This window comes from Geotrypetes seraphini, chromosome 10 (assembly GCF_902459505.1).
Source record: "Geotrypetes seraphini chromosome 10, aGeoSer1.1, whole genome shotgun sequence".
Taxonomy (NCBI): domain Eukaryota; kingdom Metazoa; phylum Chordata; class Amphibia; order Gymnophiona; family Dermophiidae; genus Geotrypetes; species Geotrypetes seraphini.
In genome coordinates this window covers 111,775,293-111,795,864 of record NC_047093.1, presented here as the reverse complement: position 1 = coordinate 111,795,864, position 20,572 = coordinate 111,775,293, and the positions used below count along the sequence as shown (strand labels likewise).

The following is a 20,572-nucleotide window of genomic DNA, read 5'->3' as shown; positions in this document are numbered from 1 at the left end:
TGTCCATATGCCATCCTCATGGCATGTCCCCTTTATGTCACTGTCCCTATGCCCCATGCACATAATTTCCCCTCTTTCTGTTACCTTCCTGTGTCCAGATTTCCCCTATCTTCCTCTTCCATACCAGTGTGTCTCTTCTTTTCAACCCCATCTAGCTTTTTTCCCTCTTTCTTCCCCTCCCCCCCTTGCTTCTAGCATCTGGCTCACCTGTCTGTCCTTCCCTTTCTTTCCTGCTGTGGGTTTTTCTTTCCGTCTTCATCCCCTTGACCCAGAATCCTTTTCCCTTTCACTCCCTCCTTCCAATTTGAGCCGGGAACACGAGCGATCGCACGGTCCCCGCAGCCACCACCCGCCTGCCCAATCGATCCTACTGTTTAGCCAGCTCTCTCCCTTCTCCTCACCTTAGTTTGTAGGTTTTGTTTTTCGGCGACATGCACGCTTTCCCAAAGAGCCGCACATGCGCGGCTGCTCAGTGTTCAATCTTCTGCTCTGCTGCAACTTCCTGTTTCCGGTTGCGTCAGAGCAGAAGATCGAAACTGAGCAGCAGCGGGTGCGCGGCTCTCTGATAGTGTGCGGGTCGCCGAAAAAGAAAACCTACAAACTAAGGTGAGGAGAAGGGAGAGAGCTGGCTAAACACTAGGATCGATTGGGCAGGTGGGTGTGTGCTGCGGGGACCGCGTGATCCTTCATGCCTCACTGCGGGGACAAGACCATTCACCGCCCCATGGGCGGTGAATGGCCTTGTCCCCGTTGCCGCAGCAACTGCTAGTTTTCGTTCCCCGTTTCGGCGGGTGACCCGCGGCTAAAATGCGGTGGCCGCGGGTAAACCGCCACCGTGTCATTCTCTATTGCACACATTAAAATTACATCACTCACTTTCAATTAATATAAATGCACACAAATGCATTAATTAGTTATGTAAACGGCACAATTTATTGTTTCCATTGATGCTTTTATTTATTTCCTACACTGTTGCACACATTTTATTATTCACACATAAAGACAATAAATATATTATCAGTTATGTGTATGACATAATCTTATTATTAATTTGGAGATATATATATATATATATATTTTAAGGTTTTAATAAATATAGTACAGAAGTGATGTTCTTCATCTATGTTTTTATACATTGATTTTTATATGCATTCATTGTTCATGTCGTAGGTATTTTATAATTGTATTCAGCATGTTTTTGTTTGTCCTTCAGATGATAAATATACCACCAACTACTAAGCCATCATTGACACATAAAACGGCATTTTTTAAGGCCACCTACATGAATATGAAGGATAGATGATTCTTGTATGTACTTTTTTGGCCAGCAAAGTGTGTTACTTGATTTATGCAGAAAAATGATTAACATGATAACTTTAACAAACAAACTTGGAAATTTAAGGCCAAGATAAAATAAAAAGTTGATTCTAATTGCCACATGTATCCCTTATAATGTGGTACACAGACAAATCTATTGGGTCCACAAAAAAATCAAAATAAAAAGGTCAGAAAGTTGAAAGATTGCAAAATTCACAAGTGGTTCCAGACTTTTGCATGCCACTGTATTATGACTGAGTAATTTTGTTTTGCATTGGGAAATGAAGGTTCTTTTAATGTTACTAAATTTAATTGAATAAAGCTAGAAAAGGCACCTGGCTAATGCCAGGTTTTTTTGACTGTCTATAATATTTCTGCACTGGAGGACCTTGGCACTTGTTTTATTTCATTGTTGTTTTTCACATACAGCTGACCATGTTTCTCACCTGGAGAATGTCTCTGAAGATGAAATTAATCGATTGTTAGGGATGGTTGTGGATGTCGAAAATCTCTTTATGTCTGTGCACAAGGAGGAAGACACTGACACTAAACAAGTTTACTTTTATTTGTTTAAGGTAAGACAATGTATAAACTGTGGAAAGAAGACTAATAAAGGAAATGGGGAGGGACAGTATTTGGTATGTAGAACATTGATACTATAAGTTAATTGCTGCTTAATTCAACTGGTACAATAGGTTTGATATTTTGGTAAGTCATGTCTCTGCCACCCTTTGGCTATGGATCTGTAGTTTGCCATTATTCAATGCTACAGAATTTCCTCTTTGGTATGTAGAAAAAACCACCAAGTAAATGATAGGTTCTGTCTTTTTAATGAACTAATGTTAAACAGGGTTTGGTTTTAGAAGGGTTCGGTGTCATTTATGTATGTAAATGACATATAAATGTAAACAACTATCTCACCAAAATTAGGCAAGTACTGTACTTACTAATCCAATATCTTCCACAGTAATTAATGTAAGTCCTGAGGTCCAGCAGATATAACCACAATTCTTAAATAAACCTTAATTTTGAAGAGACAGAAAAGATGACGCTCAACTGCATATGAGTTGTATGTAAACAGATAGAGTTTCTGTTTCACTCTTCTGCTTCCTCAGGAGCAAACATCAATATATACTTTGGCCATGAACTCTTGTTTACTGCAAAGTGAAAGTTGGAGAACTCTTTTATAATTGCCTGTGTATGTTCTGGAACCCATCTAGGTTTGAAGATAAAATAAATACATAAATAAAGCCCCTTGCTAGGTGTAGTTTATGCTATTTATTTTATGATTGATTCAAGATAAACTGCTGGGGCATAATCATTTGCTAATGAAATCCCAATTGTGAAAGTGTATCTCCTATTTCTTAATTGGTATAAAAGCCTATATATCAAAATTTGAGTCTGGGCTGGGGGGAAATGGGGGGATATGAGAGGAGGGGGATTGGGTTGGAATCAGATACTAATAAAACACTTTGCTACTAGACTATTTTAACTGAGTTTTGAAATTAATCATGGAGTGACTGATATTCAAAAGGCTTAATTTGGTTAGTAGGAACTCCCTGTACTGGAAAGCCCAATATTCAGCAGAACTAGCCAGACAAGACTGCTTAATATTTCCTTTCACCATCACATGGCACATGGGGTAGTCCTGTAGGGTAGTTATATTGGTATCTAAGTTGTGACCTGTTCTGTTGAAGGACGACAGGAGGGATGCAGAATAAAGCCTGTGTACAGAAACTGGGAGTTTGACACCAAGGTATCGAAAGGAGTCAGATGCCCAGTGTAGCGGAAAAGGGGAACCGCACAAGTTCTTCAGCTCCACTGTGGAGGGTAATGCGCACACTTACTGAGATTTAAACGGAAGACCCCAACATCACTGTATTCTGTTATATTCTCTAATAAAGCCTCCAAAGATCGCTGGAGATTCATGATATGAACCAAAAGGTCATCCGAAAAGGTGACCAATTTAAAGCACTGATCCCATATAGACATCCCTTTAATATCAGAATTTTACATAGATATCATGGATGAGAGGGTCTAGGGCAGGGTGGGCAACTCCGGTCCTCGAGGGCCGGAATCCAGTCGGGTTTTCAGGATTTCCCCAATGAATATGCATGAGATCTATTTGCATGCACTGCTTTCAATACATATTCATTGAGGAAATCCTGAAAACCTGACTGGATTCTGGCCCTCGAGGACTGGAGTGGCCCACCCCTGGTCTAGGGTCAAAAGACAGTAAAGGCAATAGAGGACACCTTGTCTGCTTCCCCTATGGATCTCAAACAAAGAAGAGCTACAACCATTAACCATAAGAACCTCCGTAGGGACCCATAAAGTATTCTGATGGCTGGATCAAAGCAGCGTGTCAAAGTAGTGCAGAAATAATCCCAATAAACCTTTCAAGGTATAGCTCTGGGTAATAGCTAGCTCCACTTCCCCTGCCTGTATAGGGGCATTCAGTTTCTCTAGGTGCGTAGATGTATGACATGGGAGATGAAGCCCATTTAAGTATAATTCTCCAGGTAGCCCTATCTCTATGGGGGAAGCATATAGAGTCACATAAAAATTACAAAACACCTCACAGATTTCTTCACCTTTCATAAGCCTCCTTGTCCCTCCTGGATTTAAATGTAAGATTTTCCTGCTGCTGTCTCTGCAAAACCAGGCGTGCCAGTAATTTACCATTCTGATAGCCATGAACACAAAGCTGATATTTATAACAGGTCAGAGTTTTAACCGTTCTCTGATGAAGTTTCTCATTTAATGCTGTGTGTGTTTATTAGGCTATTTGGGATGAGTGTCACCCTGTAAGTGTGCCTTAATAAGCTGCCAAGACAATCGTAAGATCTCTTGGTCTTACGCTGTCCTAACATGGCTAACATAGCCTATAATTTCACCTTGAAGCACTGCTTTCACTGTTTCCCAGAATAAAATGGGAGTCTCCTCATGTGGTTGGTTAAAACATTGATAATCTTTCCAATGTTTCAGCAAAAAATTATAAAATTGGGATCAGTTCCATTCTTTCTAGTCTAGCCACACCCAGGCCTGATCAGAGATTGTATAAGGCCCTATTTTCACCTGCTCGATAATAGAATAAAGGTCTCTAGAGCCTAATAGATAATCAATGCAGGACTGCGTCAAGTGCGCTGTAGACATATGAGTAAAATCCTTCTCAGTTGGGTGCAATATTCACCAGACATCAATGAGATCTAATAAACAACACAATTGAAGAAGGCCCTTTGGTTCTGATAACATGTTTGTAGTAGGAAGAAATAATTTGTCTAAGGAGAGGTCCCAAGCTACATTAACCAATCAAGATGACCTTTATTCTATGCAATCACTGTGGTGCTTTAATTCCAAGACATATTATTTGGAGGCTTAAGGCTTGCCCCATCTGTCTTCAACTTGCCAGTATTAAGGAGGAGCTCTGCAAACTTAAACAGGAATTGAATACAATTAAAGCAGCTTCCATCACTCCACAAAATCATACCAACTTACCACCTCTACCTCAAAGAATAAAACAGCCCAGGAATAAATGGGTCACAGTAGGCTCAGAAAGACTGCGACATGTAACTCAGAAACATCCACCTTCCCTAATATTAACTCTACAGAATTCCTTCGCTCCACTAATGCACTGCGATACTCATGAAAACAGAAGGGAGGTGGGACTGGAACCAATGAAGGTAACTCAAGAGAACAAGCGCACCCTAAGTACAAATAAAAAAGCCAAAAACAGAAAACTATTGCTGTTGGGGGATTCCATCATCAGAGGCATTAACCTTGGAACACAGGGCGAGGAGACCAAAATAGTGAAATGTCTTCCAGGATCCTCAGCTACCAGGAGTTCCAGGCAAATACTGACTATAATTAAGGAAGAAACTAAGGATTTTAACACTGATGTTGTTATCCATCTGGGAACAAATGACCTGGCCAACAACTCCACACTTGCAGCACAGAAAGCTTTTCGGGAGCTTGGTGAGGGCGTGAAACCTTTTGTAAAGACTTTAGCTTTTTCTGAAATACTGCCTGCATATGGAAAGGGAGAGCAAAGAGTGAAAAACATAGAGGACTTTAATAGATGGCTCAGAGCCTGGTGTCATCAAGAAGGCTTCAGGTACATAGGAGGATGGGGAAATACATGGAAGGACAAGAAGCTATATTGCACTAATGGGCTACATATTACTACAGCAGGAAAAAGAAACCTTGCAGAGAAATTTAGACAATATTTTTCTAGGCATTTAAACTAGAAGGTGGGGGTGGTGTATGTACGAAGGACAATTATAGAGACCACCCCCGGTAAAAGAAAAGATATGATAGTAGTAAAGGCTGCAACATAAGCAATATCAGCAACTCATTTGTTAGCATTGCAACGGAAAGTGAAACGACACAAAAATCCATACGAAAAAGGAGATTATCGCTGAAAAATAGCTGGAAAGCGATGACCACAAATGCTCGCAGTCTAAGCAACAAAGTTCATGATCTGCAAGCCCTGATATTAGAGGCAGATCTAGATATTGTTGCTATCACAGAGACATGGTTCAGTGAATCACATGGATGGGATGCAAACATACCGGGATATAATCTTTTTAGGAAGGACAGAGATGGTCATAAAGGTGGAGGAATAGCTCTCTATGTAAAGATCAATATCCAAGCGACCGAAATGCAAGGGACCTGGGGAGAGGAAGAAGCGATATGGATTGCTCTGAAAAGAGAAGATGGAACTTCTATCTACGTGGGTGTAGTCTACAGACCTCTGACTCAATCGCAGCAAATTGATAAGGATCTGATTGTGGATATCCAAAAATTTGGAAGGAAAAAGGAGGTTCTGCTGTTGGGAGATTTCAACCTGCCAGATGCGGACTGGAATGTTCCGTCTGCGGAATCGGAAAGAAATAGGGAGATTGTGGATGCCTTTCAAGAGGCTCTGCTCAGACAAATGGTGACGGAACCCACAAGGGAAAAAGTGATATTGGATCTGGTCCTCACAAATGGAGAGAGTATCTCTAATGTTCGAGTGGGTGCTCACCTGGGAAATAGCGATCATCAAACGGATTGGTTTGATATAACGGCTAAAGTGGAGAGCGGCCGCACGATACTTAAAGTCCTAGATTTCAAACGTACGGACTTTAATGCAATGGGAAAGTACCTGAAGAAAGAGCTGTTAGGATGGGAGGATATAAGAGAAGTGGAAAGACAGTGGTCTAAGCTGAAAGGAGCGATAAAAATGGCTACGGACCTTTATGTGAAGAAAATCAATAAAAACAAGAGACGTGACCCTGTTGCTTGTATTGACTGCTTTCTCAATAAAAATTATATACAAAAAAAAAACAAAAAACAAGAGAAAAAGGAAGCCGATATGGTTCTCCAACCTAGTGGCTGAGAAAATAAAGGCGAAAGAGTTGGCGTTCATGACATATAAAAAAACCCAAGAAGAGGAGAGCAGAAAGGACTACAGGGTGAAACTGAAAGAAGCCAAGAGAGAGATACGTTTGGCGAAGGCACAGGCGGAAGAACAAATGGCTAGAAATAAAAGGGAGATAAAAATTTTTTCAGATATATTAGTGAAAGGAGGAAGATAAAAAATGGAATTGCTAGGCTAAAAGATGCTGGGAACAAATATGTGGAGAGTGATGAGGAGAAAGCAAATGTGCTAAACAAATACTTCTGTTCTGTGTTCACAGAAGAAAATCCTGGAGAAGGACCGAGACTGTCTTGCAAAGTTACACGAGAAAATGGAGTAGATTCTGCGCCGTTCATGGAGGAGGGTGTTTATGAGCAACATGAAAAACTGAAGGTGGACAAAGCGATGGGACCAGACGGGATCCATCCCAGGATTCTAAGGGAGCTCAGAGAGGTTCTGGCGAGTCCTATTAAAGACTTGTTCAACAAATCTCTGGAGACGGGAGTGATTCCTGGGGATTGGAGGAGAGCGGATGTGGTCCCTATTCATAAAAGCGGTCACAGGGATGAAGCAGGAAACTACAGGCCGGTGAGCCTCACTTCAGTTGTTGGAAAAATAATGGAAGTGTTGCTGAAAGAAAGGATAGTGTACTTCCTTGAAACTAATGGGTTACAGGATCCGAGGCAAAATGGCTTTACAAAAGGTAAATCGTGCCAAACGAACCTGATTGAATTTTTTGATTGGGTGACCAGAGAGCTGGATCGAGGACATATGCTAGATGTAATTTACTTGGATTTCAGCAAAGCCTTTGATACAGTTCCTCATAGGAGGCTGTTGAACAAACTTGAAGGGCTGAAGTTAGGACCCAAAGTGGTGAACTGGGTCAGAAACTGGCTGTCGGACAGACGCCAGAGGGTGGTGGTTAATGGAAGTCACTCGAAGGAAGGAAAGGTGACTAGTGGAGTCCCTCAGGGTTCGGTGCTGGGGCCAATCCTGTTCAATATGTTTGTGAGTGACATTGCTGAAGGGTTAGAAGGAAAAGTGTGCCTTTTTGCAAATGATACCAAGATTTGTAACAGAGTAGACACCGAAGAGGGAGTGGAAAATATGATAAAGGATCTGCAAAAGTTAGAGGAATGGTCTAATGCCTGGCAACTAAAATTCAATGCAAAGAAATGCAGAGTAATGCATTTGGGGATTAATAATAGGAAGGAACCGTATATGCTGGGAGGAGAGAGGGACGGGGAGAGGGACCTTGGGGTTATAGTGTCCGAAGATCTAAAGGCGAAAAAACAGTGTGACAAGGCAGTGGCTGCTGCCAGAAGGATGCTGGGCTGTATAAAGAGAGGCGTAGTCAGTAGAAGGAAGAAGGTGTTGATGCCCCTGTACAGGTCATTGATGAGGCCCCACTTGGAGTATTGTGTTCAATTTTGGAGACCGTATCTGGCGAAGGACGTAAGAAGACTTGAGGCAGTCCAGAGGAGGGCGACGAAAATGATAGGAGGCTTGCGCCAGAAGACGTATGAGGAGAGACTGGAAGCCCTGAATATGTATACCCTAGAGCAGGGGTGCCCACACTTTATGAGCTTGCGAGCTACTTTTATAATGACTAAGTCAAAATGATCTACCAACAATAAAATTTAAAAAAAACACAAAGCACACTGAAAGGCAGAGAAAATGTTAATTATTCATATTCCGGGTTTTTTCAAAGAGGTCACAGCAGTTGACTCTATGCAATGTCACCTCAGTAACAAAATACAAAAATAGACAAATACACCCCCTCCCTTTTTACTAAACCACAATAGTAGGTTTTAGTACAGGGAGTTACGCTGAATGCCTCGCGCTGCTCTCAATGCTCATAGGCTCCCTGCGCTAAAAAACGCTATTGCGGTTTAGTAAAAGGGAGCCATAGTGCAAAATATAGACAGCAGATATAAATTCTCAAAACAGACACATTTTGATCACTAAATTGAAAATAAAATCATTTTTCCTACCTTTGCTGTTTGGTGATTTCATGAGTCTCTGGTTGCACTTTCTTCTTCTGACTGTGCATCCAATCTTTCTTCCTTTCTTTCAGCCTCCTGTATGTTTCCTCTCCTCCAGACCTCATTCTCTCCCCCAACTTTTTCTTTCTGTCTCCCTGTTCCCCCTTCTTTCTGCCTCCTTGTCTGCCCCCTTTCTTTCCTTTTACGTGCCCTCTCCCAAGCCACTCGGTTTGCTGCCACTGCCGTCCCAAGCTTTCCCTGCAGAAGCGTCGCGCTGACCAGCATTCCGCTCCCTGACGTCAATTCTGATGTAGGAGAGGAAGTTCCGGGCCAACAAGTCATTTCTCCTCATTCCATCCAGCCTGAGCCCCATCTCTCCTTGATCCAGCATTTCCCTTCTGTGTCTGTCAGAATTACCATTCTACCTATTTTCCAGCATCACCCTTTGTGTCCATCTCACCTATATCCCTATCTCACCACTTTTTCAGAATCTTCATTTGTCTCTGTCCATGTCTTTACCCCATGTTCACCATTTGCCCTTTCAATGTCTTTATCTCCCCCCCCCCACTTTTTCAGCATTACTTCTATGTCTCTATTTCACCTCCTCTTCATGTCCCCTCTGTATCTCTATCCTTATTCAGTAGGTCCTGCTTTCCCTTTCTCTTCTTTGTGTCACTATCTCCATTTTCTGCTTTCCCCCCTTTTCCTTTATTACTGCACCCGGTAGCCAGAACCTTTCCACCCTCCCTCCACTCAGGCCCAGCATGAAATATTTCCTTTTGTTTCCCTCCCCTCTCTCTTTCTCTCTCTCTTCCCCTCCCTCACCCACAAATACTGCATCTGGCCCTCTCCCTTCTACCTGCACCCGGCAACACCCCCTGCTCCGCGGCTCTCTTCAGCAACTCGTCAGCAGCGGTGATCAAGACAGGCTGCCGACATCGAGGCCTTCCCTCTATGAGTCCCGCCTTTGTGGAAAAAGGAAGTTGAAACAAGCGGGACTCGCAGAGGGTAGGCCCCGACGTCAGAAGCTTGTGTCGATCGCTGCTGCTGAGTTGCCGAAGAGAGCCGCGGAGCAGGGGGTGTGGCCGGAAGCAGGTAGAAGGGAGAGGGAGATAGGAAGGCTGTAGAAGCTCCGGAGCATGACACCGACCCCGGCCAGGATGATTTCTTTTTCAGGCTGCTATGCCGCTGCCACGCTCCCCCCCCCCCCCCGAAATGACAAAAACAGCCTAATGCCCGGCGTCGGCATCTTTGACGTCGGGGAGAGGAAGGCTGGTAGGCCCGGTAGATCGGGACGGCAACACGAGTCTATCACGGAGCCCGGGATGGGCTCTGTGATCGACTCACGTTGCCTTCCTGAGCTACCGGTCGATCGCGATTGACGTGTTGGGCACCCCTGTCCTAGAGGAAAGGAGAGACAGGGAAGATATGATTCAGACGTTCAAATACTTGAAGGGTATTAATGTAGAACAAAATCTTTTCCAGAGAAAGGAAAATGGTAAAACCAGAGGACATAATTTGAGGTTGAGGGGTGGTAAATTCAGGGGCAATGCTAGGAAATTCTACTTTACGGAGAGGGTAGTGGATGCCTGGAATGCGCTCCCGAGAGAGGTGGTGGAGAGTAAAACTGTGACTGAGTTCAAAGAAGCGTGGGATGAACACAGAAGATTTAGAATCAGAAAATAATATTAAATATTGAACTAGGCCAGTTACTGGGCAGACTTGCACGGTCTGTGTCTGTGTATGGCCGTTTGGTGGAGGATGGGCAGGGAAGGGCTTCAATGGCTGGGAGTATGTAGATGGGCTGGAGTAAGTCTTAACAGAGATTTCGGCAGTTGGAACCCAAGCACAGTACCGGGTAAAGCTTTGGAATCTTGCCCAGAAATAGCTAAGAAGAAAAAATTAAAAAAAAAAAAATTTAAATTGAATCAGGTTGGGCAGACTGGATGGACCATTCGGGTCTTTATCTGCCGTCATCTACTATGTTACTATGTATATTAAAATCTCCCCCAAGCAACAATGGCATTGTATCTTCAGTAAGTAAATGTTTTGTAAACACTTGTAAAATAATCAATCATAGGTATTGGGGGCATAAATGCTACCAAGCAGCACTTTGTGTCTTGCAGTGCAAAAAATATAATGCCCTCCAGAATCGGCAACCACAGTAGTAATTTGAGCCGTTGCTCCCTTACAGAAAAGTATGGCCACCCCACATTTCTTGCCCTGTGCTGCTTCTGCCATGCAAACACCAACCCAACCTCTCTTCAACCTAGTATGTTCTGTGTCAGTAAAGTGTGTCTCCTGAAGCATCACTATATCCACCTTGAGTCTGTGCAGGTTTTGTAAAATTTTGGTCCGTTTCACAAGGGAGTTAATACCTCCCACATTCCAAGTCACTATGCAAACTATTAGCCAACCAAAATAGGCCAGGGAAAGAAAATACATATACAACGTCCGAAGCACCATCCCAGCTACCGGTCTCCAGAGAATAATGTCCTGAGGTCCAGAAGAGAACTGTGGGCCCAGACCAAAGACAATAGTGAGAAGGGCAATAAGAATTACCCATGACCCTGATAAAAAAGAACCAAATCCACCCAAATGAAAGTCATCCAGAGCCCCCCCACACACATACAACTTAAACCCCCACCCCATGTCTTCCCAACCTTACCTTACCATCCCATCCCATCCTGTACAGCACCCCCATAAAAACTATTCCCCTTTCGTTCCCAGTGAGGGAACTGATCACCAAGAACGCCTACTCCCCCAGAAGCCTTAAATAAAAAGAGACATATGAAAATCAATTAGCCCTGAATGATCTAAATTCTCCTTCCCCCCCCCCATCCAATATTCACAGTTCCAGCTCTCCACTCCATACAAACCCCACTTGCCACCAACGCTACTAGGGCAGTATCTCCAAACAAACAAAACCCTCACCTTTCCCCTTCCTTACCACCCAACTCTGTAGAAAGCCAGTACCCACACTTTCATACAGCAGATGAAAAAATTCCCCACAAAGCGTTGACATGAAATAACAACTGGAATCATAAGCAGTTAAACACTGAAGTCCACAAGGTGTCCCGAGTTTCCAACGGGCTCAGACAGCCAACATGTGAAGCCACCCAGGATGAATCTGTTAATATCCACCAGGGGATATTCCAAGACTCTGTCCATGAGCAAGTAGCAATGAAGGAAGTGTCGTCAAAGAAATTGGAAAAAAACAAAACTATAAGAGCCCAAATCATAGCATACACTCTAGTCACAATCTTTCCACAACACTCCCCTCATACATTCCACATGTGATCTACCCACACAATCCTCCAAACGCACAAGGAAAAACAGTGTAAACCAGACGCTTCAATATCAGGAGATATTTGTCAGATCCAGAGGTAGATGTCCCATCATCGAGAAACCATCAGCAACTGAAGAATCCTGGAGACCATCCATTCTCTGGGCCGTAGTTGTCAAGGAAGCAGGCATGTCCTCCAGTGAAACTTGGTGATATATTTCATCTTTCCCAAAGCCATTAGTCATACAAACACAAAAGACACAATGGCCAAGCAAGCACCAGATCAGAGTTCGAAAGCCAGCGTGTCAGAATCAAGATATGATATCCAATCAAGAGTACGCAAATTTAGGAAGAATTTGTTTTCAAAGTCAGCTCTGGAAGGGTTTATCTCAATGTAATTGATGCTTGCCATCAATGTGTAGAAGGTAAGCTGATCTGTGTACAGCTTTTAGTTGGTTACTTTTGTTGAAGCCCCCTATCAAATTTTCTACAGTGTCACGGGATCTCAACGTCATTCTCACCCAGCCAATGAAAGCTCCTTTTGTGCTACTTGACATTTGCCACCTGAAGTACCTGACCTGGAAAATCTTATTTTTGGTGGTGGTCACTTTAGCACACAGGGTTAAAGATCTCCAGGCTCTAATAGCTGATTGCCTTACACTAGATTTTATCACAACAGAGTATTTCTCTACACACATCCTAAATTCCTTCCTAAGGTGGTGTTTGGAATTCTACTTTAACCAGTTCTGCCAACATTCTTTCCCAAACCTCATACCCATTCCTCCCATACTGCAAACCTTGGTCTCCTATCTGGACTAAAGCCCATAGACAATTACCCAAATTGGTTAGGTGTCAGAGATAGATACTGGAAAATCATGTGTAACAATTTTAAAATGTTTATGGTATTTTGTGATATATGCACTGTAAAGAGATGAGCATGTGTTTCATTTTGCAGCATAGGAATATCATAATACATAGCAAAATTTGTACAATAATTAAAATAGTGATAGGGTGAATAAGGACATTGAGGACATGATCATCAATAGGTGAATGTCCAAAGAAAAGTTCCCAAAGACATGAGCATCTTGTAGCAAATTGTGAACAGTTTGTTCAATCTGTCCATTCTCAAAAGTGATAGTATAATTCACTTCTTTGCAGGTTGTCTTAAGCTGTTCAATATAGGCAAGGAGTCCTGTAAAGTTCAGCAGCTTATGAAATGTCTTGTTTTCCATGCCAAGAGGGAGTGGATGCATAGCATATGAAATAGTCTGGAATGTCCATAGAGTCTTTAGTCTCATTAATGGTGATGGAGATTGGTGTTTGACTATACCAGGTATTGTTCAGTAAATAGTTTATCCTGACAGGAAATATTATACAGAATCAAGGCAGGAAGACCTTTCATCTTTCCCAAAGCCATCAGTCTGGGAGCGTTTTCAGTTCTTGTGTTTTTTCTAGAGAAGTGGAGATAGGACAGAGGTCTCAAAGTCCCTCCTTGAGGACCGCAATTCAGGATTTCCCCAATGAATATGCATGAGATCTATGTGCATGCACTGCTTTCAATGCATATTCATTGGGGAAATCCTGAAAACCCGACTGGATTGCAGCCCTCAAGGAGGGACTTTGAGATCCCTGAGATAGGAGGTGTCCGTTGGACTTGGGTGATGTTTAATGAGTAGAACACTGGCTTGTCCTGTAAAGAACAGAAACTCAGGATGCCAAAGTCTTTTCCTTCAGAAAAAGGTGGAGGTATTTCTTGATAGCGATATACGCCATCTGTGGAACTAGCCCACCCAGTCATACATAATCAGATGATAGTTCCTGTAATGAAACTTAGATAAAGGAGAGCAGATACAAGACCAAAAGGGAACCATGACATAATAAAAAGTTAATTCACTATTAGAATGAAACAAATTAACTAGTGCTTACTACTTGTATAATACAATAACAGAAATAATGTTTACTATTATTTATATAACTATTACACACCTGTCCTGTAGATAGGACTTATCAATTATACAGCAGGAGTAAATAATATAGTTACCATCCCCTAGTGACTTTTCTTCAGAACAAAGTTGTCTACAAAAGCAACTGTCCTTGCTGTCTTCAAGTGATTTCTGAAAACAGAGACTGATAAAACACATATTACCCATACAGTTTCAATTGAGTGATGTGTTTCCAACACTGCTGGTTGTCTTGGCATTAGGTATCAGTTACTAAGTATGGTCCATCCCACTTTGCTGTTCCAAAGGGGAGGTTTGGTTTGAGGTTCAACAGCATGACTTTACTCATGACTTTGAGGGGCTTTAAATCGGAGCCTGTTGCATGTACTTCCTGCAAATAATCCCTAGACTTTTCTGTGCTAGCCAGCACAGTGATCTGTATTTCTTTTAGATGTTGTTGCAAGGATTTCACCACTCATTGGCAAGAATTACTGTCTGATCCTCTGGAAGAAAAGGATACAACAGATTTTCCTACCATGACATTGGCCTTCCCATCAAGGCTTCATAAGGTGCAAAACCTGTGGACTTACAAACATTAGCTCTGATATGCATAAGGACCAAAGGGAGTACAAGATTCCAGTTTTTTCCAGTCAGATTCAGCAAAGGGCTAAGATGGGCTTAATAGTTTGGTTCATTCTTTCTATTTGCCCTTCTGCTTGTAGGTGGTATGGGATATGCAATTGCTGTTGCATACCTGTTGTAGATAAGTTGTCTGTAGCTTCAGCAGTGCCCAGATCAGATGGAGCATGGCAAACGGTGGTATTTCAAGGGAAGAACTCCAAGACAGCTACTTGATCAACAACTATGATTCTTAGACTGTATGCCTAAATGGACTGGGGCAGTGAGGATTGAGAGTGGATTGTGGTATGACTCTATTTTGATAAAGATAGTGTCATTGGAGAATGATTGTGCACGGGGACATAAAGCTGACTGGGTGGGATTTCATTTCCTTAAAGAATGGCTGGTGAGGGTAAGACAAGACATGGGGAGGGTAAGGGTTGGGGGAGAAGGGATACTAAAGGTAGAAGAAAGGGGGGAAATACTACTGAGTTTTGTATAGGCTTCTGGAATATTAATGGCCTTAACAGCACGGGAAGCAGAGTATTGTTTTGAAAGAGGTCCAGAGGTTGAAGTGGGATATTGCATTTTTGCAAGAAATCCGTTTAAGGGTTCGGGATTCTCACTGGTTGAGGCATCCTGCTTTTGAATTGGTTATAACTCATCAGGCAGGGGGAGGGCAAAAGAAAAGTATGTCTGCCATCTTGATTAGGAAAGGGGTGGGGATGATTGTGTTGTGATAAGGGCCATTGTGTTGTGATAAGGGGAAATATAAAGGGAACTTAATCACAATTATAAATATTTATGGTCACAGTTCTAACCAAGCCCATTATTATAGCTCACTTCAAAGAGAATTGCTTGACTTTGCTAATGGGGTCACTTTTCTGAGAGGGGACTTTAATATTACACCAAATGCTGTATTGGCTCAGTCCAAAGGGGGTCACGGGTATGAGAAGACATCAGAAGGCACTCCTGAATTTAATGAAGGGTTTGAATTTAATTGACTGCTGGAGGACAATCCATGGACCCAGAGAAGCTATACATTTTTTTTTCTCATGCACTTAAACGTATACGAAAATAGAAGGCATTTTAGCCCATCAGAATACATGGGGTGTAATGGGGCAAGCTGAAATTGAAGCGATTCAGATTTCAAATCATGCTCTGGTGTAGGTTTCCTGTCAGGGATTTTGCAACCTTAAAGGCAAGGACAAAGAAAAGGACTGCAGGCAGGTGTACAAGATGCAGGCAAATTTTATTATGATCAAATAAACAAATTATTTCATACAAAAAAACCACTTATGGCAATAATGGGACCCAACACGCTCCGTGTTTTGATCAACATGTCTTCCTCAGGGGTCCCATAAAAAGGTGGTATCAAATAAACACAACAAATATGTCTGATATGTATACGGTGTAGTGCACAAATGAAATATGCTGCTGAAGAGAGCTGAGGTAGCAGTGTTGATCGAAACACGGACCATGTGGGTCCCATTATTGCCATAAGTGGTTTATTTGTATACAACAATTTGTTGTTTTTTTTTGTTCATAATAAATTATGCCTATATCTTGTACACCTGTCTGCAGTCCTTTTCTTTGTCCTTGGTTTACCGTTCTTCACTACAGATCAGTTGGATCTTTGTAAGGGATCTGACTCAAGGACTTCGAGGCAAAATTGTGTTATTTGCCGACGATGCTAAACTGTGCAACGTTGTGGGCAGGGCAACTGAACTTAACAGCGCAACTGCGCAAAACACTATGGAACAACATAAGAACATAAGAACATAAGAACAAGACCTACTTTTGCTAGAACAATGGTCCAGTACTTGGCAACTAAATTTTAATGCCAAAAAATGTAAGGTGATGCATCTTGGTAGCGGGAATCCTTGCACTACATACACCCTAAATGGAGAAAACTTAACAAAAACTGAAGTAGAAAGGGACTTGAGAGTAATCATCCGTGAAGACATGAAGGCTGCAAATCAGGTGGAGAAAGCCTCAGCTAAGGAACGAAATAGCTGAGCCACTTCGACAAATATGCAACCTATCCCTAAAAACTGGAGAGATTCCGGAAGACTGGAAAATAGCAAATGTCACGCCCATCTTCAAGAAAGGCTCAAGGGGAGACCCAGGAAACTACAGGCCGGTGAGCTTGACCTCGGTCCCGGGAAAGATGATGGAAGCACTGATTAAAGACAGCATCTGGGAACACATCGACAACTATGGGCAGCTAAAGTCGAGCCAGCATGGCTTCTGCAAGGGCAGGTCATGCCTCACGAACTTATTATACTTCTTTGAGGGGGTAACCAGCCAGGTGGATAAAGGGGAATCCATAGATATCATTTACCTTGACTTCCAAAAAGCCTTCGACAAGGTGCCACACGAAAGACTACTAAGGAAGCTATGGAACCATGGGGTGCAAGGGGAGGTCCACCGATGGATCAAAAACTGGCTGGCGGACAGGAAACAGAGGGTTGGAGTAAAGGGACATTACTCAGACTGGCAATGGGTCACGAGCGGAGTTCCACAGGGGTCGGTGCTGGGACCGCTCCTATTCAATATATTCATTAATGACCTGGAAGCAGGAACAAAATGTGAGGTTATTAAATTTGCGGATGACACCAAACTATATCGCAAGGTCAATAACATGGAGGACTGCGAAGATCTCCAAAAAGATCTGACAACACTGGAAAAATGGGCCAAAAAGTGGCAATTGAGTTTCAACATAGGGAAATGCAAGGTCATGCATATAGGGAAAAAAACCCCGATGTTCACTTACAAAATGGGGGGATCAGCGCTAGGGGTGAGCGACCTTGAAAGAGACCTGGGAGTGATGGTAGACACAACATTGAAGGCGTCGGCGCAGTGTGACACGGCCTCAAGGAAAGAAAATAGAATGTTGGGTATCATTAAGAAGGGTATCACGACCAGGACAAAGGAAGTCATCCTGCCACTGTATCGTGCTATGGTGCGCCCGCACCTGGAGTACTGTGTTCAGTTCTGGTCGCCGTAACTCAAGAAGGACATGGAGGTACTTGAGAGGGTCCAGAGAAGAGCAACTAAGCTAATAAAGGGCATGGAGGACCTCACATATACTGACAGACTGAAAAAGCTAGGGCTTTTCTTCCTGGAAAAGCGGAGACTTAGAGGAGGCATGATAGAAACCTTCAAGATCATGAAGGGCATAGAAAAAATAGACAGGGACAGATTTTTCAAATTAAGGGGATCAATAAGTACAAGGGGCACTCAGAGAAATTGAAAGGGGAGAGGTTTAGAACAAACGCCAGGAAGTTCTTTTTCACACAGAGGGTGGTGGATACATGGAACGCGCTACCAGAGGATGTGATAAACAGGAGCACGCTACAGGGGTTCAAAGAAGCTTTGGATAGGTACTTGGAAGACAAAGGGATTGAGGGGTACAGATAAGAGTAAAGGTAGATTATAGGGATGGGATTAGAGGTAAGTTACAAAATTAATCAGGGACCACTGTTCAGGCACTAGGCCTGATGGGCTGGCGCGGGAGCGGACCGCTGAGCAAGATGGACCTCTGGTCTGACTCAGCGGGGGCAACTTCTTATGTTCTTATGTAAAGGCTAGACAAATGCTTGGCTGCATCAGAAGAAGCTTTATCAGCCGAAAGCCCAAAGTTATAATGCCATTATATAGATCCATGGTGAGACCGCACCTGGAGTACTACGTCCAGTTTTGGAGGCCACATTACCAAAAGGATGTGAAGAGAATTGAGTCATAGAAACATAGAAACATAGAAAGATGACGGCAGATAAGGGCTACAGCCCATCAAGTCTGCCCACACCATCAACCCTCCCTTTTAAGTCTAATGTCCCCTTTAAGTAGAATTGTAATAATGCCATTCTACTGACCCGCTCTTTCAAGTCTATACCCTAGTGATCCTATCCTTTGGCTGACCCTCGTAGGGATCCTACATAGGTATCCCATTTATTCTTGAAGTCTGGGACGCTGTGTGCCTCTATCACCTGCATTGGAAGCTTGTTCCAATGCTTAATCACTCTCTCCGTGAAGAAGTACTTCCTGGCATCTCCACGAAACTTCCCTCCCCTGAGTCAGTTCAGAGAATGACCACAAGGATGGTCTCGGGACTTAAAGATCTTTCATATGAAGATCGTCTGAGCAGTCTGTGCTTATACTCACTCAAGGAGCGCAGAGAAAGGGGGGACATGATAGAAACTTTCAAGTACATAACAGGCCGCATAGAGGAGGAGGAGGAAATCTTCACTCTTACGGGTCCCACAGTGACAGGAGGACATCCACTAAAACTTAGGGGAGAAAGATTCCATGGGGACATCAGGAAATACTTCTTTACTGAGAGAGTGATTGATAGATGGAATGGTCTTCCACGTCAGGTAGTCGAGGCTAGTAGCACTCTCGACTTAAATAAACGATGGGACAAACATGTGAGGTCGCTATTGAGGTATGATAGAGGATAGTTTCTCAAGGGTGGAAGGGATCATGATTGGGCAGACTAGTTGGGCCGTTGGCCCTTTTCTGCCATCATATTCTATGTTTCTATGTTTCTTTTTTGTCTTTGTAACCAGAGAGTTGGGGGTCTTCCAGATGGGTTTCTGTCAAGCTGCTGCTTCTTATTTTTGCATGTGTGTGTGGGGGGGGGGGGGCAGAGGCTAAGCTTTTTCTTCTTCTAGGGGGTTGAGGGGAGTCTTCTAGAGGGGTTGCAGCCAAGCTGCTGTTTTTTTTTTCTGGGGGGTTGTGGGAGCATGGGCCCCCATGCTGCTAAGTTGCTTCTTCTTGCAGGGGGGAGGGTAGATGTAAGAGATAGAACAACAATTGGTAGGGCGACAGTAGGTAGGATCTTCCTACCAATTGTCATCCTATGAATTGTCTTCCTATGAACCGTCTTCCTAACAATTGTCGTAGACTCATTATGCACCAAGATGATCCACACTAAGCTTGCATTCTGTAAAAGGCACTCTGCATGGAGCATTCTTAATAGAATACTAGCTTAGTGTGCATTTCGTGCCCAACTTTGGATACGAGCACTTACAACTGGCAAAGGATGACATAAATGTTGGCGCCCAACTGATGGTAGTTAGGTGCACAAATTGATTGAGATTCTATAACATTCCACCTAATTTCTGGGAATGCCCCAACCCATCCATGCTCTTCCCATGGCCATGCACCTTTGGAGTTATGCACTATCAAATTTAGGTAACCATGTTACAGAATAGGACCTAGGGTTGATCTGTGTGTAACTTCCAATTACTGCCAATTAAGTACTTGTTAACGCCAATAAATACAATTCACCTACAGAGCCGAGAATACAAAATTGACCAAACCATAAAGATTCTGAGGGTAATACTTGACAAACACCTAACTCTGGAAAACCACACAAACCTACTGTTTAAAAAATGTATTTCGGTTCTATGGAAACTTCGCACTATTAAAAAATTATTCGATGAAAAGTCCTTCCGTTTACTAGTACAATTTAAGCACCCTAGATTACTGTAACATCATATACCTAGGAGCTTATAAAAAGAACCTCAACAAGCTGAGATTAATTCAGAACACCGCGATCCGACTAATCCACAGTTTAAAAAAATGGGAACACATTACCCCTTATTATCAGAAACTCCACTGGTTATCCGCAGAATCCAGAATCCTCTTCAAGTTTGCTTGTTTTTGTTACAAAGCTGTCTTTGGGATTCTTCCAGCTTACATAATCTCTCAGTTCTCCCCCAACGAGTCCAACAAGAGCACTCGCAGAACAAATCTATTTAATTACTCCTCCTTGAAATCTTACCAATACAAAAGTTTCTAGATAGAATGTTATCATTCCAGGCAGCTAGGCTAAACACATGGCTTGGAAAACCCTTACTTGAGGCCACTACATACGCAGACTTTAGAAAATCCCTGAAAACTCAATTGTTTAACAAATTCTAATTTCCCATACCCAACTCTTCCTCGCCACGACCCTCTTCCACACCTCGCCCCCCAATTCAAGGTCCGAAAATAACTTATTCTTTCCACCTTGAAT

At 42.8% G+C, this 20,572-nt stretch overlaps 1 protein-coding gene across 3 annotated transcripts in view; it reads left to right on the top strand.

Moving 5' to 3' along the window:
• The window catches only part of KAT2A (lysine acetyltransferase 2A), a 380,318-nt gene that overhangs the window by 69,305 nt on the left and 290,441 nt on the right, over positions 1–20,572 (top strand). For all 3 annotated transcript variants that reach the window (XM_033960567.1, XM_033960566.1, XM_033960568.1), the window contains exon 3: positions 1,747–1,892. In XM_033960567.1, the coding sequence (XP_033816458.1) occupies positions 1,747–1,892 (146 nt within the window). The remainder of the gene's footprint in view (positions 1–1,746; positions 1,893–20,572) is intronic.